Consider the following 27,536-nt stretch of genomic DNA (forward strand, 5'->3'; position numbering starts at 1 on the left):
TGGGATTCGGTCCTATCTTTATACAGACCCTGCAGAACTGCTATCAGGGTGCCTCTGCACGAATATTTCTGAATGAGTTCCTCACTGCGAGTTTTAATATTCAGAGAGGAACAAGGCAGGGGTGTCCGATATCACCTCTTTTGTTTAATTTGTACGTGGAACCATTAGCCCAGATGCTCAGACTGGATGATTCAATCTGCCCATTTAGATCAGAACAATATAGCTAAAAAATAGCTCTGTATGCTGACGACTTGATACTGTATACAAGTGACCCAGACACAGCCATCACGAGGGCGGAAGAGTGTATGTGTGAGTTTGGATCGCTCTCTGGGTTTCTCGTTAATAGAACTAAGACGGAGGTGATGAGTTGGAACCGGGAGTGGCCAGGGATAGTAAGTGAAGAGATGAGATACTTGGGGATTTATGTAGTGAAGAAAATTGAAAAGATTCCCGAGTTGAACCTTAAGAGGGTGGTAAAGGAAATTGACAGTCTATTTAGTAGATGGAGAAATCTCCCACTGACCATCTATGGGAAAACCAATTTAGTAAAGATGGTTATCCTTCCTAAGCTGTCCTACCTCTTCTCTTCAATCCCATTAACATTCCTGAGTAAAAATCTGATGAAAGTACAGAGTAAGATCAGCAGTTTTATTTGGAGTAATAAAGGGGTCTGCCTGGCGTGGAAAAAACTTAGACGCAGACTAAAAAAAGGCGGGTTAGCCCTCCCAGATGTAAGGCTGTACGCAGCAGCATTCCTGTTCAAAAGCATACGGATGCTGCTAGTAAAGCCTGGAGAATCAGCCTGGGGGAGGCTGCTGGGCGAAATGGTGCGGGTGGAAGGGGGAGGAGATGGTGAGGCGTTTTTGTGTAAATTTGGATCACCTAGGTTCTTCAAGAGGGTGCGTCTGAAAGTTTTAAGGGCATCTCTGGAGTTATGGTGCAGGCTCAGGCGCAGCTGGGGCATTGGATACTACTCTGAAAATGCTCCTGTGTGGGATGCACCAGGAACTCCGGACTGCCTGCAGGATTGCTTGGCATTGCCGATAAAGAGGGCAGGTATCAGAATTTGGTCCGAACTGTTGGACTCTGGGGGGATATATCCCTGGGAGTATCTGAGGGCAAAGATCGGCCCGGGGCTCTCGAGATTCAAATACATACAGTTAACAACATGGTATGAGGCAGAAAAGGGGGAGATCAGTGGAAATAGAGAGATAGAAGATCTGTTGCAAGGGATATGCCCATTGAATAAGGAAATCTCTTTGTGGTACAACAGCTTGTTGGAGATAGAGGACCATGAGACACCTGCCCTTGCTGCAGTGTGGACGGAAACCCCATTTGGGCCATCAGCAGACTCTTTGTATGAATTTTCATTAAAGACCCTATACAGATCTGTTAAACCTGCCTGTTTGAAAAAAAAACATTTCTTCGTCATTAATAGACTCTACTACACCCCTGCAAAAATTGCAAAGTTCGCCCCTGATCGTGTCCCCAAATGCCCTAGATATGCGGCACCTCTTGCCAACGACCTACATATCTTTTATGAGTGCTTAACACTTGCAAGATTTTGGACTGAGGTGGGGGACAATTTACTGGATATCTTCAACACCATCATAGAGATAAATATGCAACTGGTATTCTTTGGAGATGATGGTCGCCTCAGTCAGACCCTCTCGCAGAAAGACAGGGGACTATTATTGTATTTGATTCTGTTGACTAGAAGGGAAGTGTGTAAGAGGTGGAAAGACCCCCTACCCCCACAAAGGGAAGATTGGCTTAAAGCTGCATTCTCTATGGCATGATTAGAGTACGACGGAGTGGAGGATAAGATCTCGAACATTTGGCACCCCCTCGTGAGCTGGGGTAAGAATTTAAGATTACTGTAACATCATTGGTCTTATGATTACACCAGGGTCCCTTACAAAATAATGGGACCGCTCGGACGACCCAAGCAAGTGCGGTAAGCCATAGGGGCGACAGATAACAAAGGCGGCTTCATAAGACCCGCAGAGGCTTGAAAGGTGAGATGAGGACCACAAAAAAAAGTATTGTTAGGCCGAAATACCGTGGCAAATTTCTCCAGTTATAGGGGTGTCTTTCATAGATTCACATGCTTGAATAGATTCACATGCTTGAATATTCCCCGTCGTCGAAGTGGGAGTCCCACGGTAAATAAAATAGCAATAATGCTAAATATAATATATATATATGTATAAATATAAATATAATACAAGAAAAAGAAGGAAATACAACTGAAATCCTCTAAAAACGATTCCTACATAGGAATGCAAGGTAAAGAGAAAAAAACATTTGTAACACATTAGTGTCATTATGTTAGTCCAAACTGCAGCCAATCAGGCGCTAGCACCCTCTAGAACCTTCTCCTCAGAAGTTCAAGCCCTCAGATTTTCTACCGCACGTCGTGTGAAGGGAGTCTCCCTGAGCTGTACTCAGTTTTCTTCTCTATTCCTCTAGTTCCAGAAAATTCTTCAACAATGTCAAGTAAGAAGTCTTTATTTAGGCCCTGCTCTTCTTGTGGGAAGCTGCGCCTTTTTGAAAAGGACCCCCACCAGAAGTGTATTTATTGTTTGTACCCGGATCATGAGGCTGGCAGCTGCAAGTTTTGTAGAACCTTTTCTACCAAAACTCTGAAGGACAGGGAGGGCCGTCTTCTCCTTTGGCTGCAGCGTCTTAAGGACAAGGAAACTGTGCTGTCCGACGCAGAAAGTTTACATTCTGGTTTCTCTTCAGCAGCCTCTAAGCGTGGTAGTGTTCAGGAGGTTCCTTCTCCTTTCCTCAAGAGACCTAAATTAGCCTTGTCTGTGGCTCCTGTGGTGTCTTCTGCCACTCCTACCACCTTTACGCCCACGAGACCTGGCTCTCAGGCGTCTTTGGCTGCCTCTCGAGGTGTTTTCACACCTCTCAAAGTCCCGCCGTCGACGGGAGCGTCGACGAGCGCTCCGACGACGAAAACAGCTTTGCCTGCATTTTCGACGACGACGCTGACTACCACTTCAGCTTTCTCATCGTCGACGACGGTTTCGTCTACAGCCTCGACGTCGATGAGGGTTTCGTTGTTGTCTAAACCTGTCCCGTCAACGATTCCCATCTCGTCGACGAAGAAGAGAGAATCATCGTCGACGAAAGGCCCGAAGACATCGTCGTCGTCGACGACGCCGTCGACTAAAGTCTCGTTGAAGAAGACGCCGTCGACCAAGATCTCGTCGACGAAGAAGATCTCGTCGACGAAGGCAGGCCCGTTGACGGAAACTCCGTCTACGGAGTCAGTACCAGCATCGACGACGACCCCGTCGACGACGGCCCCGTCGACGACTATACCTTCAGTGGATCGCCCGTCGACGGTGATACCGTCGACGACCCCGTCGACGACCATTCCGTCGGCGAAGGTTTCTTCAAAATTACCGTTGACGACACCAAGATCAGCCTCGTCGACGATACCGGCGACGGCTCCGTCGGCGGCGGCACCGATTTCATTTGCATCTTTGCCGTTAGTGCCATTGAAGACCGCAAAATCTTCACATTCTCGCACTACAGTACCGTGCCAACAGATCTCTGATCCAGAGCCTCAACCACCTTCTCCAATGTTCGCAACTACATCGGAGCATGATACAGATTCAGAGCATGAAGATGGCGCCTTTGGGGCAGCACGTAGCCCTTCGGAATTGATAATTAAATGTCAAGACACAGACTCTAATGATGACAATGACCCAGTCTATCAACAAGAGGAGCAGTTCACTCAAGCTCCTGTGGCCACCAATCCTTTGTCCTTAATTTCGAATCTCCAACATATGCTGGACGATTATAATCGCCGTTTTCCTGCAACACCGCAGACTACACCTGCGCAATCTCCCGCTCCTGTAGCTCTACCTCCACCTGCGTTGCCGCCTATCGTACCACCTGCACCTTCACAGGTTCATAGATCTATAAGCATCCATACCACTATATACCCGCAGGATGCGGATGATGAGGAAGCGAACACAGACCTTGAGGACGGTGAAGTCCCAGACAACACGGATGAGGAGGCAGTTGACCAGGATATGGCTGAATGGGATTATTATCGGGCGCAGACGCCCTCTCCTCAACCTGGTACCTCGAGTGAGTCTCCACCAGTGGATATCGCCAGTTTCCATCTTTTAATGGATAAAGCGGCTCAGCGTTTCAAACTCCCACGATCACAACGCAAGGAGGATTGTTTTCTTTATGACTTTAAGGACAAACCATTTAAGCAGGTGCACACAATCCCTATCATTGATTTTGTTTGGAAAGAGGGCATTAAATTGATGAATGCTCCAAACTCCTTACCTGCACAGATTCCGCGCCTTGAGAAGAAGTACAAGGCCCCAACTGGGTCTCCAGCTTGCCTGGTTTCTCATCCCAAGCCGGACTCTGTCGTGACTCAGGCCGCACAGCGTAGAGCACGGAATCCGGCGTCCCAAATCACAGCCCCTCTGGACAGAGAGGGTCGACGCTTGGATGCAATTGGCCGCAAGTTCTCAACCATGGCCTCCACGTCTGTCCGAGCAGCCAATGCCTTAGCCATTTTGGGACGTTTTGACCGGCAGATGTGGTCAGACATTGCAGATTACATAGCACTCATTCCTGTTGCTTCCAAAGCTGACGCACTACAGATTCTCCGCGATGGTCAAAGGGCATCGGAAGAAATCATCGATTGTGCAGTCGATATGGCTAACACAGGTTTCCGCCTCTTGGCAAGTGCGGCGGCACTCCGACGGCAAGGCTGGCTGAAGTCCACCTCCTTCCGGCAGGAAGTCCAAGCCAGAATACTGGATATGCCATATGATGGTGAATCATTATTCGGATCCCATATTGATGATGCCCTTGAGTCCATCAAGAAGGACACCGATACAGCGAAGTCCTTGGGCACGCTACAATTTTGTAAGCAGTCCTTTCGAGGTGTGCGCGGACGCGGCACTTCTTCCAACTTTCGCGGTGGACAGCAATACCGTTCCTACAATCAGAGCGGTCAACGTTACACGACCAATCAGCAGTCTCGACAACAACCCTCCAAAACATACAGAGGAAAGTCGTCCTATCGTGGCGCAAATCAGAAACGTCAATGACTTTTGCCACTCTCAAACTGTTGGAGGACCAATCTCTCTGTTTTATTCCCAGTGGTCCTCGATCACCTCGGACCGCTGGGTTTTGGACATTGTCAAACGGGGTCATACCCTGGAGTTCACAGAGATTCCTCCTTGCACCCCACCTCGTGGCCCACCTCCTCCACATCTCGAGGAGCTTTACCATCAGGTCCGTCTTCTTGTGTTAAAGGGGGCAGTCGAAGTGGTCCCGAAACATCTAAGAGGGAAGGGTTTTTACTCTCGATTTTTCCTCATACTCAAGAAGAACGGAGATTGGCGACCTATTCTGGATTTGAGGGCTCTCAATCAGTTCCTAAAGTCTCAATCATTCCGTATGCTGACGCTACTGGAAGTCCTGCGTCTTCTATCCAGCGAGGATTTTATGACCACCATAGATCTTCAAGATGCGTACTTTCACGTTCCAATCATCGAACAACATCGCCAGTACCTGCGTTTCAAAGTGGGACCAATACATTTTCAGTTCAAAGTTCTACCCTTCGGACTGCGTTCAGCTCCTCGTGTATTCACAAAGGTACTGGCCCCGGTGGTGGCTCACCTGCGTCTACAAGGAGTTCAGATCTTTCCCTATTTAGACGATTGCCTTCTCAAGTCTCAATGCCACCATCAGCTGGGTCGGGACACACACCTTTGCCAGCAGGTGTTTCTATCTCTGGGGTTGACCATCAACGTCGAAAAGTCACAGTTTGCACCTCTGCAGACCAGATCCTTCCTGGGGGCGATCCTAGACACGCAGCTCTCAAAAGCGTTCATCTCAAACGAGCGGCGTCTGAAGATACTTCGTCTGGTCTCACTCATTCGTCGAAAACAGTCCGTTTCTGTTCGGACGTTAAAGTCATTCTTGGGAATGGCTTTGTCTTGTATCGCGCTGATCCCAAATTGCAGGTTGCGCACCCGTCCTTTTCAGGAAGAGCTGGACTTACAGTGGCGTCAGGTCTCTGGGTCCTTCAACGACCTAGTGGCCGTCACAGCCCGCATGAAAAGGAGCCTGTTTTGGTGGGCGCAGCCTGCGAATCTGGAAATGGGTGTGTCCTTCCTCGATCATGCTCCAGACCTTACGCTGACGACGGGCGCCTCATTGGAGGGGTGGGGCGCTCATCTCCAGGGCCTCTCCATCAAAGGCAAGTGGTCGCCCATGCAGCGCACGTGGCATATCAACAGACTAGAATTGATGGCGATCTTTCTAGTGCTCAAGTCCTTCCTCCCAGTTGTTCACGGGAAGTCAGTGCTAATCCAAACGGACAACACCACCAGTATGCACTACGTGAACAAACAGGGAGGGACCAGGTCTCCACTTCTGTCCCGCTTTGCCCAGTCAATCTGGGATTGGGCTCTACGCCATCACATCACCTTGACAGCTGTCCACCTTCCGGGCGTGTCAAACCTACTGGCGGACTCGTTGAGCAGGTCCACTTCCTCAACACACGAAGGGGAACTGCACCAACCGACTCTGGATCATGTGTTCCGCCAATGGGGTCACCCAGATCTGGATCTCTTCGCAACGCCGAAGAATCGGAAATGCCCGTCTTATGCAAGTTGGCATCCCCACCCAGGGTCCTGCGGGAATGCCCTTTTGATCAACTTTTGCGATCTATTCGCTTACGCTTTTCCGCCGCTCCCATTAATACAGCGGGTTCTGTGGAAGATGCCGAGGCAGCCCTGCCACATCCTGTTGATCGCACCTCGTTGGCCCAGACAGGCATGGTTTACGGAACTGCTTCTAATGTCCCAGTGCGAGCCCATTCCTCTACGTCCTCGTCCAGACCTACTAACTATGGACAATGGTCTATTGTGTCATCCAGATCCCTCGACGCTTCAATTGTGGGCATGGAACCTGAGCACCTTGAGTTCGCGGACTTGAACATATCCCAGGAGTGCAGAGACATTCTAGCTCATGCCAGAGCTCCGTCTACCATCAAGACTTACAAACTTAAATGGAAGCGTTTCTGTCATTGGTGCGCTTCAGCCAATATCCATCCCATCCAGCAGCTCCTTCCATTCTTTTTAAGCCTCGCTCAGTCAGGACTCTCTCATTCAACTCTGAGAGTTTTCTTAGCTGCAATATCTTGTTTCCGGCATGATGGCTCTTCATCCCTCTGTTCATCAAGAGTTATACGTCAATTTTTCAAGGGGCTCTTCCGCAAGTTTCCACCTGTGCGTCGCCCTCCGCCAGCTTGGCACCTCAATGTGGTATTATCTCAACTTATGAAGTCACCATTTGAACCTATCCATAAGGCCGATATCAAATGCATTACCTGGAAGGTTGCACTTCTTCTGGCCTTGACCTCCTCTCGTCGCGTGAGTGACCTTCACGCTTTCACTGTCAAACCGCCTTATCTCCAGTTCAAACCTACCGGAGTGGCACTTCGTACCAACCCCTCTTTCCTACCTAAAGTACCTACGGATTTTCATTTGAATGAGCCTGTGTTCCTTAAGACTTTCTTTCCGGACCCAAAATCTCCGGCGGAGCAGCGCCTACATTCTTTGGACATCAAGCGCTGTCTTAAATTTTACATTGCAAGAACTGCCCCTTTCCGCAAGTCCGACCAACTATTCATTGCATACGGATGACTGCGCAGGGGACATCCAGTTTCCAAGCCCACGGTTGCCCGGTGGCTTTCCTCAGCCATTGCCTTCTGCCACCAACAAGCGGGCAGACCATTGCAGTCTTCAGTGAGAGCTCATTCTACGAGGGCGATGTCTTCATCCACCGCCTTGTTTGCTGGTGTGCCACTTCATCAGATTTGCCGTGCAGCGACATGGTCCAGCAGGCACACCTTCACCAAACATTACTGTTTGGATGCCATCAATGAAGCGGATACCACAGTGGGACAGGCAGTGCTTCGCCATCTTTTTCAGTAAGGTGAGCCTCTGTTCCCTCTTCCTTATTGTTTCCTGTGATTGCTTTGATGTTATATGACTGTATTATTATTATTATAGTACTGTCTTGTTTTCTTCTTCATATGCTTAGCAATCTCAGTTCTAGGAGGTTACTGCTTTCTATTCTATTCAAGCATGTGAATCTATGAAAGACACCCCTAATACTGGAGAAGAACAATTGTTACTTACCTGTAAATAGGTGGTTCTCCAGTATTGGTGTCTTTCATAGATTCACATGCGACCCACCCTCCTCCCCTCAGAGGCTCTCTTCTCCTCATGCACTCTTAGTTACTTTGTGCTACGAAAATCTGAGGGCTTGAGCTTCTGAGGAGAAGGTTCTAGAGGGTGCTAGCGCCTGATTGGCTGCAGTTTGGACTAACATAATGACACTAATGTGTTACAAATGGTTTTTTCTCTTTACCTTGCATTCCTATGTAGGAATCGTTTTTAGAGGATTTCAGTTGTATTTCATTCTTTTTCTTGTATTATATTTATACATATATATATATTATATTTAGCATTATTGCTATTTTATTTACCGTGGGACTCCCACTTCGACGACGGGGAATATTCAAGCATGTGAATCTATTCAAGCATGTGAATCTATTCAAGCATTTGAATCTATGAAAGACACCAATACTGGAGAACCACCTGTTTACAGGTAAGTAACAATTGTTCATTATGAAGATAGCTTTGCATAGGTAAGGTAACCATCAGTTTACTATACATATATATACATATATATATATATATATGTATATATATATATATATATATTTGGCAGATGGACGTCTTGTAGCAATCCAGCAACAAAGGACGAGGCAAACCCAAAACAGGTGCGTTGAAATTTTATTGTGCTCTACACCATTCCGCCATAACGCGTTTCAGCCTGAAGAGGCCTTGATCACATGACAACGTACAAAGGGCGGGATAATCCTTTTAAAGTTCAAGATGCCAAAATTATAGACATAAATGACATACTGTCTTGTTCTTACAAAGCGCAAGGTTTGCACAAACAATTAAAGACTGATTGAATAAATTCAGTTAATCCAGAAATCACAGGTCTGTGAGTCTATCATACTTAGCAGCAATTTAGAATAAATATAGAACCATATAAATAGATAAATAAATATGTTAAAATTATATAGATATTCCTCAACATTACTGTTAAAATTGCTGATAAAACCTGTGAGTACACATCAATAAAAAATCACATGGCTAAAATAAGACAAAGTAAAATCCTGTAAAAACTAGGATCTACATTATCTTAGACTGTACATGTGATAAAAGATAATCAGTAAATTACAACCATTGGGCCCGATTCACAAAACTAACTTAAGACTTACTCATTTCGGTATTCACAGAAGTTTAGGAGTAGTAAAGTTAGGAGTCCTAACTTTAGGACTCCTAAATGCCTTGTGTGAATACAAAAAGTCTTAAAGTTTGGATTTGTCTCAGTTTAGGAGTAGTAAAGTTAGGTGTCCTAACTTTAGGACTCCTAAACTGAGAAAAATCCTAACTTTAAGGCTTTCAGAATTCACAGAAGGCATTTAGGAGTCCTAAAGTTAGGACTCCTAACTTCTGTGAATACCGAAATGAGTAAGGGCATTCTGTGAATACCAAAATGAGTAAGTGCCTTCTGTGAATACCAAAATGAGTAAGTGCCTTCTGTGAATACCAAAATGGTAGTAAGTTTAGGATTTTGTCTTAAGTTAGTTCTGTGAATCGGGCCCATTGTGTTCCCATAAATTGTTAAAGAACACTGAGTAATACAGCCCAAGTGGGCATAAGCCGATCAACATTTTGATGTGGAAAGAAAGCTGTGCAAATTGCGCGAATAAATTAAGGCATAAAATTAGTGCAACCAAGTGATAAAATGAAGAGTAAAAAGGGACTATAAATACATCTTTGCTTAAAATCGACCAAAATGGTCCAGGTGAAAAGGCAGCTAGATGTTATGTACAATGTGAAAGGCAAATTATATATACATATATATATATATATATAACTCAAAGATATGTAAAACAATCCTCAAAGATATGTAAAGCAATCCTTACTCGCATTAAGACCGTTAGGAGTCTTAGTATCCAACAGAATTATGTGCCTGGTCTCTAGTTTACGTAGCAGAGATTCTCGATCACCACTCCTCCTCTGTGGTGGGATTGTGTCAATTACAAAATACCTGAGCTCAGCAGCATTCTTGTTATGGCTTTCCTCAAAGTGACTTGCGACAGGGTACACAGTGTCGCCGTTGGTAATGGCCCTGAGATGCTGGAGAATTCTTAAGTTAAGTATAGTAAACTGATGGTTACCTTACCTATGATAAAGCTATCTTCACAATATTTTGGTCCTTAATATATTTGCCACTGTATTTTGGCCCAACAATATTCTGCTGTCAATATTGTGGCGGAATACTCGTCTCACAGACACTGTACAGTTGCAGTGCTGGGAAATAGTTCAGATCAATGCAAGTTGTAAATGCGACACTTTTCCAACAAAGTACCTTAGATCGTCACGCAAAACAAACAAAAGTGTCGCAGGGAAGGTTCCTTGCTTCGGGGGAGGCGGTGCACCTGTTCCTCACTGTTTGACTTGGCACCATTGGCCTGAGTCTCCCTTCTACTTTTTGATGTTGCCTCATCTGTTTTTGCTGGTCTAGATGCTTTGGGAACTTTGCCACTGCTGTTCAGTGCCAAAGTACAAGTGCTCCCTTTTGTAAATTATTGTATGGATTAATGATTCCATGATTGGTTATTTGATTTACTTGTCAGACCCTAGTACAGAGCACCATGTGTGCCCAGGGCCTGTACATCAAATGCTGCTGGTGGGCTTGCAGCACAGATTGTGCCACCCACAGAAGCAGCTTGTAAAATCTGGCTCAGGCCTACCATTGCTGAGCCTGTGTGCAGTCTGGGACTGCTATGTTGACTTTGCAAGTGCACACCCTTGCCAGTCCCAAAACCTTCCCTTTTCTACGTTAGTCACCCCTAAGGTAGGCACAAGATACTCATGTGGGCAGGGTGCAGTGTATGTGAAAGGTAGGACATGCTCTGATGTGTTTAGCATGTTCTGAAAGTGAAATACTGTAAATTTTGGTTTTTCACTATTGCAAGGCTATCTGTTCACATAGGCCAGAATGGGCTGTTTGATTATAACATATTATAAACATAACTGACCCAGGGAACACAATAGTAAAATAAAGTTTAGTATGCCTGAACTCAGAATGTTAAAGGGAATCTTTTAGTGTGGGTGATTTTAACATTCTGTGTTTGAAAATACCACTTTTAGAAAGTAGGTCTTTTCTTGCCTAACCATCCAGTATGCCTATGCTAGGTTTTTGTATTGCATGTCTAGCTTGTGAGTGACAGGAGCTGGGAGAGGGCTCATGTTCCAGCAGTCTGATGAGTTAGGTCTGGGTTGAAAAGGACCTGAGTTGAATTTAGAGTAGGGGTAGGAGATTTCGTTTCGCCTGCCTGGGCCAGGTCTGCTTTCAACAATGCTGTCTCCACCTCCTGCCAGGAAGCTGCCCCAGAGAGTACAGAACTGGTTTTGGCTGGGTACAGACATTCTCTGCCTTCAGGGACAAACAATTTGTGTGTATAAAAAGGGGGACCGAGACCCCAGAACTTTAGATTACTTCTGGGAAACCAAGAGGAACCTTTGCCAATGAGAAGAACTGGAGAAGCTGAAGGAAGATTACTGCCCCTGTGTTTTTTGCTGTTTGGGGTTGGCCTTCAGTGGTTACTTGTTGCCAAGGAAAGGAGAAAAATGACTTTGCTGTTTGCTTTGTCATCTTGAGGAAGATATCCAAGGGCTTGAAATTGAGCTTGCCTCCTGTCTGAAGTCTCAGGGACACAAAGACTTCACCACCAGCAATCCTTGAATTTCTTTTCTGGAAATTCTATCCTGGAGAGAGGTGCCTGCTGCTGTTTAGGACCTTTAGAGACTGTTTGTCACTGGGAGCTAAAAGCGACGCACGACGAAGAAGCGTATCGCATCCGCACCGAGACCCGATGCATCGCCAAGCCACGGGGAGGAAGCGTGCTGCATTTACACCGAGATCCCGATGCATCACTGAGAATATCGTCGCAGTGCCTGCTGTGCGGCTGCAAAAGTTCACGCATTGGACCGGTTCATCACATCGCATCAAGCCGCCATTTTATCGCACAGGATCATCGCATCGCATCAAGGCGCCATCTTCTTGCATCGTAACCGGAACGCAGTAAGAAACTGACACATCCCCTCCTCTCCAGGTGCTCCGCCTCCCCCGAAGCAAGGAACTGATGCATTGCCTTCCCTGTGACCCTTTTGTTTGTTTTGCTTGACACATCTAAGGCACTTTGTTGGAAAAGTGTGGCAGTTACAACTTGCATTAAACTGAACTATTTTTACCATTGAAGAGTCTATTTTTGATACTGTATTGTGAATTTTTGCCTTTTGGTCTTGTTTAGCTAAAATTACTTATTTTTCTAAACTGGTGTACTGTCCATCTGTAGTGTCCTCACTGTATTACTGTATGTGTTCACAAATGCTTTACACACTGCCTCTGAGATAAGCCTGTCTGCTTGTGACAAGCAACAAAGGGGTGAGCAAGGGTTATTTTAGTAGTGTATCCCCCTTTCCCTGACTAGAAGCAAGGGTCCGTATTTGGACAAAGGTGCAGACCATTGCGAACTAGAGATCCCCATTTCTAACATTGGTGGTCAGCGTTGAGGATTTGGACTTGCATCAGTGACTTACATACAGTGATTGCTGTACACTACTAGTGAGTGCAGACCATTACATGACCACATACATTTTGGTAGAGTTTTTCCTTGGAACTTCTATTTTTTCTTGAGAACTGCCATGAGTAAATTAGCATCTGTGGATATTGAGTTTGAAGAAGAGAGGGTTGATACCTATACTGTGCCACACCTCAAAACTGTTTGCAAGAAATGTAAAGCCTCACCAGGAAAGAAGAATACCAAAAGGCTCTGAGGCTGGAATGTAGGAATGCCAGTGAGCATCCTGAAGAGCCTAGGGAGGAGGCAGAAAATGTAGATGGGCAGCTTGAGGGGCCATTGGACCTGGCTGGGGAGAAAGTGCCTTCCAGGGTGGGTAGCAGTGTTTCTTCAAGTGGCCCGTCCCCAGAAGAGCTGGAGGACAGGGAGAAAAACAGAGTGTATGAGATGGAGATAACCAAGCTCAAAGTGGGGAGTCAGAATGACATAGAGAATAAGAAACTGGAGTTAGAAAATAGGTTAGCCATGGAACAGAAGAGAATGCTTTTAGAGCATGAGAGGGCTGGAGCTGAAAGCAAAGTTCTTAGAGATAAGTCCCTCTGGTGGCAGCAAACCGTCAGTGCCTGTAGAAAGTAAAGTATATATTCCCAAGGATGTCATTAAGAAATTCATGAAGCATGAGGACATTGGGAAGTGGTTTAAGTCCTTGAGGTAGCGATGAAGTCCCACCGGGTCCCAGAGAGAGATTGGGGAGCGGGGTTGTGGAATCGCTTTATGGCTGAAGGAAGGGACATCTTACTAGCTCTGACCACTGAGGATCACATGTCCTATGTCCCCATGAAGGAATCCTTAGTAGTCAAGTATGGATTGACCCCAAAGATTTATAGGCAGAAATTTAGAAATTGCAAGAGGCTGGTGTCCAGTACCACCTGGGTGGAGTATGTGCCTTTTTTTGCAGAGCCTTGGATGGTTTGGTGAAGGGTAGCAAAGTAAATGATTTTCAGGTGCACTATGATTTGGTTGCATGGGAGCACTTGTCCAGTAGTTGTTTTCCATAGCTACGCCAACACTTGATTGACAGTAAGCTGACTGAGCCCAGGAAGGTTGCTGAGGAGGCGGACCGCTGGGTCAGTACCAGGGTCCACAAGGGTCATGTCGGAGACTTCGCCATAGGTGGGCAGGGTCCCCAGCAAAAGAGTGGGGGGAACAAGGGTAAACAGAGGGAGTTCCAGAAAGGGTCCCAAAGTAACCCCCTAAGGGAAGGGTTCCCAGCCTCCACTGAGAGGAAACCCAGGTCCCCAACAGGTAAGCCTGTTCAGAGGGGTCCCAAAACCTGTTTTAGTTGTGGCAAGGTGGGCCACTTCTTTTGGGATCCTAAGGGTCAACATTTTGATGTGGCAAACTCGGTACCCACTGGTGCACCGCCCTGGAAGATGGCTAGTGTAGCCCTGGGGGAGGAGATGGGTGCTCAAGGTGGGTGGGGTCCCGCAGAGATGTGCCGAGTCTCTTTAGGAGACAGTGAGATGGTCACTAGGATCCAACTGCCTAATAACACTAAGAAGTACAGGCAGTGGGTGACTATCAATGGCCATAGGGTGGAGGCTCTGAGAGACACCGGAGCCAGTGTGATAGCTGTCAGTTGTCGGCTGGTGTCTGAAGAGCAGGTGATCCCCAATGCATTCTACCCGGTAGTTGACAATTCAGAGTGCCACTGCACGGTGGCACAGGTTCCCTCTGAGTGGGGGGGTCTCAGGCACCATTCAAGTAGCTATGAGGCCAGCCATGCCTGTTGACTGTCTGCTAGGCAAAGATTTGGAGAGCTCCCCTTGGACTAAGGTAGAGGGAAGGTCTCATCTGGAGCTGTTGGGTCTGCCAGAGTGGGCGTGTGTGACCACTCAGTCAATGGCAGCCGGTAAAGGTGTTCAAGAGGACCTGGAGCCTGAAAGAGTGGCCCAGGTGCCTACCTCAAAGAGAAGATTCAGGGGGCACGAGAAACCAGCCCCCAATGTTCCCACGGTCCAGGAGGAGGCAGACCTTGAGGGGGATGCCCTGGAACCTACAGGGGAACAAGTAGCTGAACTGGGGGACCTACCTGAGCTGACCCATTGGCAGCAGGAAGGAGGACCCTTCAGGGAAGAGTTCTTTGAGGAGCAGAAGAAGTGCCCTTCTCTTGTGGGTTTGCGGCAACAGGCTGTAAACCTGGCAGCAGGTGATCAGTCTGGATCACATTGGATTTACTTGGAGAATGGTCTCCTGTATAGTGAGCATAAGGTTGCTGAGCCTCAGTCAGCCCGTGTGCTGGTGGTACCCCAGCGCTTCGGAACCTTCCTACAGGGTCTGGCTCATGATGTGCATTTAGCAAGACATTTGGGGCAAGACAAGAGGTTTGTCAGCCACTTGTATTGGCCCCAGAGTTCAGATACTCATTGCAGGACCTGTCAGACTTGCCAGGCAAGTGGTAAAAGTGGGAGGAAGCACAAGGCTCCTCTCCAGCCTTTCCTTGTTGTCAGCACCCCCTTTGAAAGGATGGGCATTGACATTGTGGGGCCTCTGGATCCCAAGACAGCAATGGGCAACTGGTTCATCCTTGTCTTGGTGGACCATGCCACCCGGTACCCGGAAGCCATCCCTCTCAGGACTGTGGCGGCCCCCGTGTTGGGACGTGCATTGATGGGGATTTTCTCCCGTGTCCGGTTTCCCAGAGAGGTGGTGTCAGACCGTGATACCAACTTCATATGTATATGAAGTGCCTGTGGCAGGAGTGCAGGGTAACCTATAAGTTCACCATTCTTTACCACCCCCAAGGTAATGGGCTGGTTGAGGGATTCAACCTGACCCTCAAGGGTATGATTGTGGGTCTTGAGGGAACCCATGAGGTGTAAGTGGGATGTTCTCTTGCCATGCCTTATGTTTGCTTACAGAGAGGTGCCCTAGAAGTCCTTAGGGTTCAGTCCCTTTGAACTAGTGTATGGTCACCCTGTAAGAGAACCTCTGGCTTTGGTGAAAGAAGGCTTGGAGAAAGCTCCCAGTAAACCTCCGCAGGATGTATATGGCTACATGCTGGCCTTCAGAAATCAGATGAGGTGTTTCACACAACTCACTCAGGTGAATCTGGAAGCCAGCCAGGAGGAGATGAAATGTTGGTATGATCAGACTGCCACTCTGATCGAGTTTCAGCCTGGACAAAAAGTTTGGGTCATGGCCCCAGTGTAGCATTGCATGCTCCAGGATAAGTGGACCGGACCATTTGAGGTGGGTGGAGCGCAAGAGTAATGTCACCTACCTGGTGGACTTGCAGTCTCCTAGGAACACTTTGCGGGTTCTGCATGTGAACCACCTGAAGCCCCACTTGGAGAGGTCCAAAGTAGGCATGCTCCTAGCCACAGATGACGGGATGGAAGAGGAGACTGAGCCTCTTCCTGACCTTCTGTCTGCAAAAGAGAAAGATGGGTCAGTGGATGATGTGAGCCTCTCTACCACCCTGACCCCTGAGCAGCAGAATGACTGTTGCCAACTGTTGGTACAGTTTCCTGATCTGTTCTCCTTGACTACCGGTGTCACTCAGTGGTGTGTCCATGATGTAGACACTGAGGACAGCCCTCCAGTAAAACATAAGAGTTACAGAGTGACTGACAGGGTCAGAGCTTGCATCAAGGAGGAGGTCTCCAAAATGGTAGCGTTAGGGGTGATGGAGTCCTCAAACAGTCCTTGGGCCAGCCCAGTGGTCTTTGTCCCAAAGGCTGCCGCATCGGTGCCACACCAGAGGTCCGTTTCTGTGTAGACTACCTAGGGCTCAATTTAGTCACCAGGACTGACGGGCACCCCATCCCCAGAGCTGATGAGCTCATCGATCGGGTGGGGGCTGCCCGGTACCTTAGTACGTTTGACTTAATGTCTGGGTACTTGCAGATCACCTTAACTGATGGGGCCAGAGAGGTCAGCATTCTCCACACCAGATGGGCACTACCAATTCCGGGTGATGCCCTTTGGGATGAAGAATGCCCCTGCCACCTTTCAGAGGTTGGTCAACCAGGTGTTGGCTGGACTGGAACATTTCAGTGCCGTCTATCTGGATGACATTGCAGTGTTCAGTGCCACTTGGGAGGAACATCTGCACCACCTCTGGGAAGTGTTGAAGGCGCTACTCAGGGCAAGCCTCACAATCAAGGTGAGTAAGTGACATATCGGGCAGGGTTATGTGGTGTACTTGGGACACCAGCTTGGGAGCAGCCAGGTGGCGCCCCTACACCTCAAGATTGATACCATTCTGGCTTGGAACCCCAAAGACCCAGACAGAGGTGAGAGCCTTTTTAGGACTCACAGGGTATTACAGGAGGTTTGTCAAGGGGTATGGCACCATTGCTGCACCCTTGACAAAGCTGACTTCCAGGAAGCAGCCCAAGGAAGTGAACTGGACCGATGCCTTTCAGAAAGCTTTTGATGCCCTGAAATCTGCCATGTGAAAGGCACCCGTGCTTCAGGCGCCCAACTTCTCAAAGGAATTCATTGTGCAAACAGATGCTTCAGATCATGGTGTGGGGGCTGTGCTTTCGAAGATGAATGAGGAGGGCCTAGACCAACCTGTAGCATTCATTAGTAGGAGGTTACTTCCAAGGGAACATAGGTGGAGTGCGATTGAGCGTAAGGCATTTGCTGTGGTCTGGGCACTGAAGAAGTTGAGACCATACTTGTTTGGGACTCACTTCTGGATTCAGACTGACCACAGGCCCTACAGATGGTTGATGCAGATGAGGGGTGAGAATCCAAAACTGTTGAGGTGGATCATTTCCCTACAGGGATGGACTTCACGGTGGAACACCGCCCTGGTACAGAACATGCCAATGCTGATGGTCTGTCCAGATTTTTCTGCCTTAGTGAAGAGAACTCCCAAGAGGGTGGGTAGTTCTCCCCACATTTGAGTTGGAGGGGACACGTGTTAGACTTGGTACCATTGGCGTGAGTCTCCCTTCCACTTTTTGCTGTTGCCTAATCTGTTTTTTCTGGTCTAGATGCTTTGGGCACTTTGCCACTGCTGTTCAGTGCCAAAGTGCAAGTGCCCCCTTTTGTAAATTGTTGTATGGATTAGTGATTCCATGATTGGTTATTTGATTTACTTGACAGACCCTAGTACAGAGCACCATGTGTGCCCAGGGCCTGTAAAACAAATGCTGCTAGTGGGCTTGCAGCACAGATTGTGCCACCCACAGAAGCAGCTTGTAAAATGTTGCTCATGGCCTGCCATTGCTGAGCCTGTGTGCAGTCTGGGACTGCTATGTTGATTGGCAAGTGCACACCCTTGCCAGTCCCAAAACCTTCCCTTTTCTATGTTAGTCACCCCTAAGGTAGGCACAAGATACTCATGTGGGCAGGGTGCAGTGTATGTGAAAGGTAGGACATGCTCTGATGTGTGTAGCATGTACTGATAGTGAAATACTGCCAATTTCGGTGTTCACTATTGCAAGGCTATCTGTTCCCATAGGCCAGAATGGGCAGTTTGATGATAATATCTTATAAACATTACTGACCCAGGGAACACGATAGGAAAATAAAGTTTAGTATGCCTGAACTCAGAATGTAAAAGTGCATCTTTTAGTGTGGGTGATTTTAACATTCTGTGTTTGAAAATACCACTTTTAGAAAGTAGGTATTTTCTTGCCTAACCATCCAGTATGCCTCTGCAAGGTTTGTGTATTGCATGTCTGGCTTGTGAGTGACAGGAGCTAGGAGAGGGCTGCGGCTCCAGCAGTCTGATGAGTCAGGGCTGAGCTCAATGGGTCCTGGGTTGAATTTAGAGTTGGAGGAGGAGATTTGCTTTCATCTGCCTGGGCAAGGTCTGCTTTCACCAATGCTGTCTCCGCCTCCTGCCATTAAGCTGCACCAGAGAGGACAGAACTAGTTTTGGCTAGGTACAGACACTCTCTGCCTTCAGAGACAAAGGATTTGTGTGTATAAAAAGGCGGACCCAGACCCCAGAACTTTAGATCACTTCTGGGAAATGAAAAGGAACCTTTGCCAAGAAGAAGAACCTGAGACCTGTAGAGACTGTTTGTCGCTGGGAGCTGAAAGCACGACGCAACGAAGAAGAAGCTTGACGCATCCGCACCGAGACACGCCGCATCGCCGAGCCACGGGGAGGAAGCGTGCTGCATCTACACTGAGTCCCGACGTATCACCGAGAACATCACGGCAGCGCCAGCCGTGCAGCTGCAAAAGTTCATGCTTCGGACAGGTTCGTCGTATCGCATCAACCCGCCATTTTATCGCATCGGATCGTCACATCCCATCAAGGCACCATCTTGTTGCATCGTAACCGGAACGCAGTAAGAAACTGACGCATCCCCTTCTCTCTCTGCGACCCTTTTGTTTGTTTTGCATGACGCGTCTAAGGTACTTTGTTGGAAAAGTGTTGCATTAACAACTTACATTGAACTGAACTATTTCTACCATTGACAAGCTTATTTTTGATACTGTATTGTGGGTTTTGCCACTTGGTCTTGTTTAGATAAAAATTACTTATTTTTCTAAATTGGTGTGGTGTACGTCTGTAGTGTCTTCATTGTATTACTGTATGTGTTCACAAATGCTTTACACTGTGCCTCTGTGATAAGCCAGTCTGGTCGTGCCAAGCTACCTAGGAGGTGAGCAGGGGTTATTATTTGAGGAGTGTATCCCCCTTTCCCTGACAAGAAGCAAGGGTCCCTATTTGGACAAAGGTGCAAACCATTGCAAACTAGAGACCCCCGTTTCTAGCACCTACCTATATGCACTTGCCCTCATTGTTTTGGTCCTCAATACTTTTGCCACAATATTTTGGTCCAATAATATTTTTGTCCTCAATATTCTGTCATACAACTGGCTTAGCAAAGTTTGGACTGCGCTATTAATCAGAGATGTGTTATTGAAACACTTATCCAAGTGAAGCTATGGGAAATTTGATCATGGGACAGCAGGCAAAGCCACATACTTTAATTCATGATTATAGCTAAGACTAGAACCTTCTCAATTAGAATACTGGGTCTCCGCTAGAAGAGTTTCCAATCATTTTTCCCCTTTCATCAGAAGGCAGTGTTTCACCTATTGGTATTCAGAAATTGGGCCAACACTTGATCACGGAAGATTAGAGTTACGTAGCATACTTGGATTTCACCTGAGCAATCATCAAATTGTAATGTTTCCTCATAGATTAGGTTAGCGCGGTCTCTTGTTGTATTTGTGTGTATCTGTCTTTTCTGCTTGCTTCAAGCTGTGTGAGTTTGGATATTTTTAATGCTTAAGTATGTCCCAGTCACTATTTCTGATAGTTGACTGTCATAGATTTTATGAGAGCAGGCATGTTTTTCGCACCAAGCAATACTCTAGGAGAACTTAGGAACCAATGAAGGGACTTGCAGATGCCTGTGTGAGATGGCCATGTGCTCTTACACTGTTTCAGAACCAGGAGGAGAAATAGAATGGCCACTTTACATGGAAGGATTTTAAGCCCTCACCCACGTGGTGGTTATATGTTTAATCATGAGCCCGCTCCTCACCCATGCTAAGTTGTTGCAACATGGATGGACACCTTATTACTTAGGGTGTTATTGTGACGCGCCCGTAGAATTTGAGAATCAGATTCCAGTGTATGGATGACAGAAGACCCCTATCTCAGGATCTCGCTGATTTGTAGTGGAGGGATGGGTTAAACAGAAAAAAACTAACCTCAGGGTAGACACTGTAAATGTTATTCTGGTCTCATGTAGATGAGTTAAGACAAAAGGGGAATGTTTCAAACCTACCACGTTTCTGCTAGAACCATGTGCCAATAACATATATAAGTTTTTTGTAAAGGGGCAAGGTCCCTATGCTATACAGCCTATAGTAACTATGGGAGGAGTTTCAAAAGACTATTGTATTCTAAAGACCCTAGGAGTGAAGGAAGAGAAGTTTGCTTGTTTGTTATATTAGCTTTGGGTGTGAGTTTTTATAGAGGTCTTAGGGTTGCATTGGTGCGGTGAAAGTCAGGGCATTAGCAGCGCTGCCCTTGTCCAGTAGTGTTAAGTTGATAATCTAATCATTTTCTGTTTTAAAAGGTGCTGCACTCAGTGCACACAGTGATACAGTAGAGTTACCTTCCTGATTTAGTGCGTGGCTATAGTGTGGGATGGTAAGGATAACAATGAGGTGAATTATTAACTATCAAATGAACATTGAATACATTTAGCAAGACTTCCAAACTTCTTGTTAAATCAAGATAAATTATGATTGATGATTATGAGGAAGATTATGTGAGAATAGAGAAGTAGTGAAGAACAGCAAAGGTCAGGGAATACATATGTCAGAAGGGAATGAACATGCATGTGACTACCTATGAATAAATTAGGAGAACGGACTGAGATGTAGATGAGACATTTGACTATAGAACATCTTCTCCTACTAGTGTTATGATGTATGTTTTTTATACCCTGTGATCTTTGACCTTCTAAAAGCTAAAATCATGTTCAGTTTTTTGAAAGACCAAGAAATGTGCAAATTCCCTCCAATGAAAATAATTGCATGTAAATTAAACTCCTACACATTTACGGTGGATATCCTGAAAGCTTGATTGGATTTTAAGCGTCCAGTCCTAGGTGAGAATGTTGCATCAGCGTGTGGCTCAACATGGAATCAGGATAGTGATACTTGAATGGGTATTGCTTGATTTAATGCACTTTCAAGGTGCATTAAATCGAGGTTAGGAAAGCTGCTTAGAGACTGGCAGAGCTGGTTCTAAAGTAAGGCAATTATCGGCCTGTTCGTAGGGCACCATCAACATGGTGGCACCAGATTTTTTTGTACAAGTATTTACAGTGACTCAATTGCCAGAGTTGGCAAGGGGAAAAGCAAATATCTCTTTAATGAGTACTGCAAAGCCTCTGGCATCTGCTCAGATGACTGTGATGACACAGAATGTAGCTTCTCTCTCACTTGCTACAGCCCTGTACTACCGGGTACACATCACTTCGCAGTACAGGCTTCGGCAAGTTTTTGGGGTAGTGTATTACTTCTTTGTTCGCCTTTCTTGTATTAAAACAATGATGCAATTCTAATAGTAGCTTTGAAGTGCAACAAACAGCAAACTGTAAAGGAATCTGTGAAATAAAATAATACAGGAGGAGCATTTTTCATATTCATGTAGATACTGATATAAATGCCAAGTCACGCATCGCCACAACAAATAACTAATGTGTCATCTCTTTTTCAGAGCGCACTGGCTTCACAATCCGCCCCGTGGCTGGATACCTGTCTCCCAGGGACTTCTTAGCTGGATTGGCCTTCCGCGTGTTCCACTGCACTCAGTATGTCAGACACAACTCTGACCCTCTGTACACCCCGGAGCCGTGAGTAATCCCGCTTTCGCTTCTAATCCCGCTCAGCCTTCCTAACAGTATGAAAACAATGCTGTACAGGATGTTGTGCTCAGGGCACAGACATAAGAAGTGATATTATACTGGGATTGACTGGTCAGCAGTGGACATTGCGTTACAGTTATTTTCTGCATTTGTTAAGGGAAGATGAATCAGAAGCTAAAGGGAAGTGGTGGTGAGGCAGTGAAAAAGCCAGGTTAAGCGATGGAATTAGTGAGAATTGCAAATATTTACTGATTTTCGCGCTTTCGCAGTACTATCCGCACATTTGTTGGACACTGACAGATGATGTCTGAAAGGAGTATGTGGGGTTGTTCCAGTCTCAGTGGATAGGTCTGGGGTGGTCCATGGTCGTTCTAAATGGGTGGGAAAACATCTCAGAAATGTGGAGTCGGGGGACCCCTGCCGAAGAGTGAGATTGTCGCGATGGGATGTTTGATGGGGATTCTGTCCATTATGTAAAGCAGGTTGGTCCCGTCGAGTTGTTTTAGGAGACCGAGGTCTCACTCAAAAGAAGCTGGTTCTTGATAGGGCCCGCTTGGACAGTGTTCTGTGATCTGGGTCCCGAGGTTCCCCCCATGCTTGTGCTGATTGAAGTCTGGTCTGCAGGAGAGGTGTGAATGCCTGGATCCTAGTAGATGGTTTAGGATGTTGGTGGGGAGAGCTTTCATTCCCCCTTGCATCTTGGATTTGAAAATGCTCCCAAAAAAAGCCTTAGATTTCTGTTTTTTAACAATATGCTAAGATTGAGCATTGCCCAATCTGGTAAGGAATTCTGAAAAGTCAAAGCTCCCTTCTAGGTGGATTTTAAATCTGTGAAGTAAAAGTACTAGCCTAAAGTTGACATTATTTCTTTGACACTGCTACTAATAGTTGAAATGTATTCAGTGTTGCACTGGGAACACAGAGCAGCCCTAGTAGCATGTATATTCAACAACCACAATAGTGCACCCAGCGAGTGCAGATAAATGAAAATACCCAACACCTCACTTTTGAGGTGCCTAAAATAAATAGAGAGCTGGAACCCCTACAACATGCGTGCATCAAATATATTCAGATGTTGTGAACCGCTGTTTATACATCTGATATAAAAGCATAAGTGTACTTTGATGCCTTTGTGACTAATCCTGAACTACATTGTTACAGTTTTTCTAGCACTAAGCCATCTTCCAAATGGAATTTCATGCTTTGTTCACGTTCATGCTATCACAGTCTGTTGATATTTGATTTTACCTTCTTTTTATTTGATGGGCTAAAACAAGCATTGCATCATGCTATTGTATTCTCTTTACCTGTCCCTAGTGCCATGTCATAAACATAAGCCATACGAAAATAAAGAATTGGAAGCAGTAGCTTTTAAACATGGTCTTTACCCCCAACTAACTGTGGAAAATAAAGAGGGCTATGGATCGGGAACACCTATAGGCGATCTGATTCGATCATGGTGCGTGGTCACGCGAGCACTGCCGTAATTCTCTCTCAGATTGACACTGGTGAAGGCAGACAGGTGCACACTGCACATATGTTACCGCCTCTACTGTTGATAGGCTGCAGCAACCTAGATTTCCCCAACACTGCAGCCGGTGACGTACAGGGGTGTGGTTCGCACCCGTGCTCACTAAAGGGACCTGCTTTGTGATTGGATGATTGCTGAGCAGTTTGTACATTAATCTGTTGCCCAGAATCTCTCTCTATGGCGCACCAAGAGCCCAAAGAGTGAACTGTGCACCATTTAAAACAGCAAAGGGCCTGGCTTACTTCTAGTACCAGGAGAATAACTGCATAAAATTGGTGCCTTGCTGCGCCCTGAAAGTATGCAGTCGTCGGCAAACAGCATTGTATGCAGTGCAGTGGAATTCCGTCCCCTGTTCACTTTAAAAAAATGAGTCTTAGAAACAACATGATTGCCTGGTCTTACATTGATCAAACCATGACAAAGTCACTTTAAATACCGGGTAGGCTGTCAGTCAGGCATGCAGCCACTCTCCCGCCCCCCTATGGTCGTATTATATATATATATATATCAGAACATACATAAATAGCACATGTAACATAATCCTGCATTAAGAATCATTCCTATTCCATTTTTAGGAAAAACCTAAAGATTAAAGCATCAATTTTGCAGTCCTTAGAAAAGTTTATTTAAAAATACAAGAAATGTAATATATTTCAATGTTTGTTTCTCGACTTTCAGAATACTGACCTGTGTTCCCAATGTCCTGCATGAAACTCCAAGGAAAGTAACTGATCTTTGCAGAGGAAGACATAGATGAGCGTAGCAAGGTCCTACCTGCCACAATTTAGTATCACAATTGCCTAGCAAAGACGTTGTGGGTCATGAAGGAAGTTATACTCAAATATTCAAGATGACTGCGTCATCTGCAAATTACATGAAAGGAGTGGTAGGTGCACTGTCACAAAGTCATTATCCATGCAGGTGAATCACCACTCCAAACAGCTCCAGCATGCTGCAAGGACTGCCAGCCTTCCTTCCCCTGAGATGGACGAAGAGCAAGCAGGTTTGGAAAAGCATTCCACCACATTTGCCGAGTCATAAGCAGTAAGCAATACATGCAGCCATACTACCCGACAATAATTTGGGCATTAGTAAAATCTACTTAAGGGGTTACACGTGTGGGATATACAAGGTATGGTTTGCCTTAAGAGTGGGTGACTGTCCACAAATTTGTGAATTCATGGCCATTGTCAAACTCTTTTCTGACCCTTTCCAAACCTGAAAATGGTTGGAGATTTGCTAACGCAAATTACTAGAGTAAATCCCCTTTCAGGATGGAAGGAGAGTGGAACACAGTGAGTTTCTCAAGGCGGAAAAATGTTTTGCCCAGAATAAATAAAAATAGCAGAGCTCCCTTTGCCCAGAGCAGAATTGTACTATTTGAGCAATTGTGCTTCGGGGAAATAGAAATGTGAAAACATGCCTTTGCAATTAATATGCCTGGAATCTGCAACTGGTGCAGCTTTCTAGGCCAAGCCTATGAATTACAAAAAAGTAGTAAATCTGCACCTGTTTGTACGAGTTCTGCTAAAAGTGCAGATTTGCTGCTTTTTTAGGACTCATGGCCAAAGATTTCCCATAGTACAGCTGGAAACTTGTGATGACGCTGAGATTCCCACCTTGATTTTTCATCTTACCACTCTGAGGAATCCCCAGGTTGACGGGTCTTCTTTAGCCTGCTTGAAAGTGTGAAGGGAATTCTTTAAATTCAATATATCTCGATAATTTCCCAAATGAATACATTTTAATCTGAAGGATCACGGACTCCAAAAGAAAGTTTAAGAATTTATTACAAAGCCAAAAATAACTTCACATACAAACACCTCAGCAAGAGGTTCAAGAAATAAACTGGCACTAATACAAACATAATCCTACGCAAGAGTCTCAGACGACTCAAAATGAAAAGCAGAGTTAATTCTAAAAGCATTAGACCGTGCCTACTGGAAAACCGGACTGCATCTGTTCCAGCGAAGAGCAAAGATTTGTCTGTCCCTACACTGACTCTAAAGTGACATCCCTACTTAACATACCTCCCAAGCAAGAGAAGGGGACAGCTGTGAAGGCTCCCTAAGAAGCGCATTCACCTTCCAGGTAAGTAGCCTGACTACCAAGCTCGCTTTCAGATGCTCCTGCCTTGTTCAAACTAAAGCAAGCAAACTTAGAAAATGGTAGAGGAGGAATAAATATCTAAATGATTAATTCATAGGGGACAACTAATTCTCCTATACTGGTGGCACTGGTCCACTAACCTACTATTTAATCAACAAGCAAACCATCACAAATATTGGAGAACGTGATTATACATTTTAATTATCATAATCACAAGAAAACATTCTTCAATAGTTTCAGTCAGTTTCAAATTTACATTATACACAAATATACATACATATGTACACAACTATATACAACAACAAGGGACAAAATACACAGAGTTAATACAAATAGTACTTAGTTACAAATAAATCCATCTTCACCCAGACAAAATTGTTGAAACAAAAGCTAGGTGTCCTCCTATTACTTCTAGGAAGTACACTCTGAGGTAGTCAGACACAATTGGTTCAAAAACAAACAATATGGAACCTAATATAAAAACTGTATCAAAGAAATATAATTACACTTTAATTTTAGTTTGGATCAGACTCCTCTTAATGGAAAGTGTCGACGCGGTCGCGTTTCGGCCTTCCAACCAATCCAGCCTCCTCAGGACTGGGTGAAACAAATCTGAAAAAATACATACAACAAGATGTATACCACCTTCTAACAATCTGTCTAGTTCTCTGTGCCCTCATTCACCAGAAACCAACTCCGTCACCAGTAGGCAAAACAAATAGTGTGTCAAATTTAATATGGGCGTAAGGGTGATCAAACCGTGCCCCCAAGGAAAACAACCCTATAAAGAAAGTTAATAGAACCTCCACCTCTCCAAAGGAAAAGGTCAACAAAGGAAACTTCAAACAGCTACTGCCGTGTACTCAAACTTCAGAGGCGATACACCAGGCGGGAAGTGCTACACCAGCCATAAAGGGAAAGTCACATGCACAGTAGTACAGGTCAGCTCACAAAGGATAACTTTCAGCAGTAAATCTGATCTGGCGGGACCCTTCACAATAATATAAAGCAAGCGAACAGTTCTACAGGGGGGAAAAAATCTAAATAAATATAAATAAAACAAGGCGCACTATAGACACCTCTAAAGTATTAACTGGGCATCATACACCTTATTGGATCCCATCGACGGGGTATCATACCTTTTTTAATTGTGCAATACATCGGTGAGGTTCACTCTCACACCTCACTTTCAATAGGGAAATTAATCCCAGGTGCAAGCCACTGCACGGGAAACAAAAGGAACAAACTACGAGCGTCAAGTCCCACCTATATTACATGGAGGATCTAATCAACTCCCCCCTCACACGGGTCACACGGACCGGGCTCCAAAAGTACTCCTTACCTGTTATAATGAAAGCTTCAATTTGCCCATTAACTCTGGGGGATCTGCATACAACACCGCGGAAACTCGCGTGTGAATGCAGAAGATCTCTTCTCCTAAAAGGCAGCGCGGCGCGTCCCACGTGACCGGGACGTGCACACGTAAACTAATAAACCTAAAAAGTGGACTATCTAACGGGACCGACAAAACAGATTCCTCCCTCGGGCATCGCCATGCGGGAGAGTGCAACTTTATAAAAAAATCTCCTCGATCTGGCAAAAGGTATGGAACACCAAGTATTCGGGTGGGAAAAAAACGCCTTCCTAATGCGCCCCAACCGGCCAAACTATTAAAGGGCAACAAATAAACAAATAAAACAAAACAGGGTAAAAGGGTGCGAGGATCCACAGACCCAATACTCTCGACAGGTTAGTGTATAATCACTGTAGGGTCAAACATGACCTCATTTCA

The 27,536-nt window shown here is 45.7% G+C and overlaps 1 protein-coding gene across 1 annotated transcript in view; it reads left to right on the forward strand.

Moving 5' to 3' along the window:
• Window positions 1-27,536, forward strand: part of TPH1 (tryptophan hydroxylase 1) — a 248,282-nt gene that overhangs the window by 141,406 nt on the left and 79,340 nt on the right. The window contains exon 7 of the mRNA XM_078681083.1: window positions 21,957-22,092. Coding sequence (XP_078537209.1) covers window positions 21,957-22,092 — 136 coding nt within the window. The remainder of the gene's footprint in view (window positions 1-21,956; window positions 22,093-27,536) is intronic.

The sequence above is a fragment of the Lissotriton helveticus genome, chromosome 3_1 (assembly GCF_964261635.1).
Source record: "Lissotriton helveticus chromosome 3_1, aLisHel1.1, whole genome shotgun sequence".
NCBI classification, from domain to species: Eukaryota; Metazoa; Chordata; class Amphibia; order Caudata; family Salamandridae; genus Lissotriton; species Lissotriton helveticus.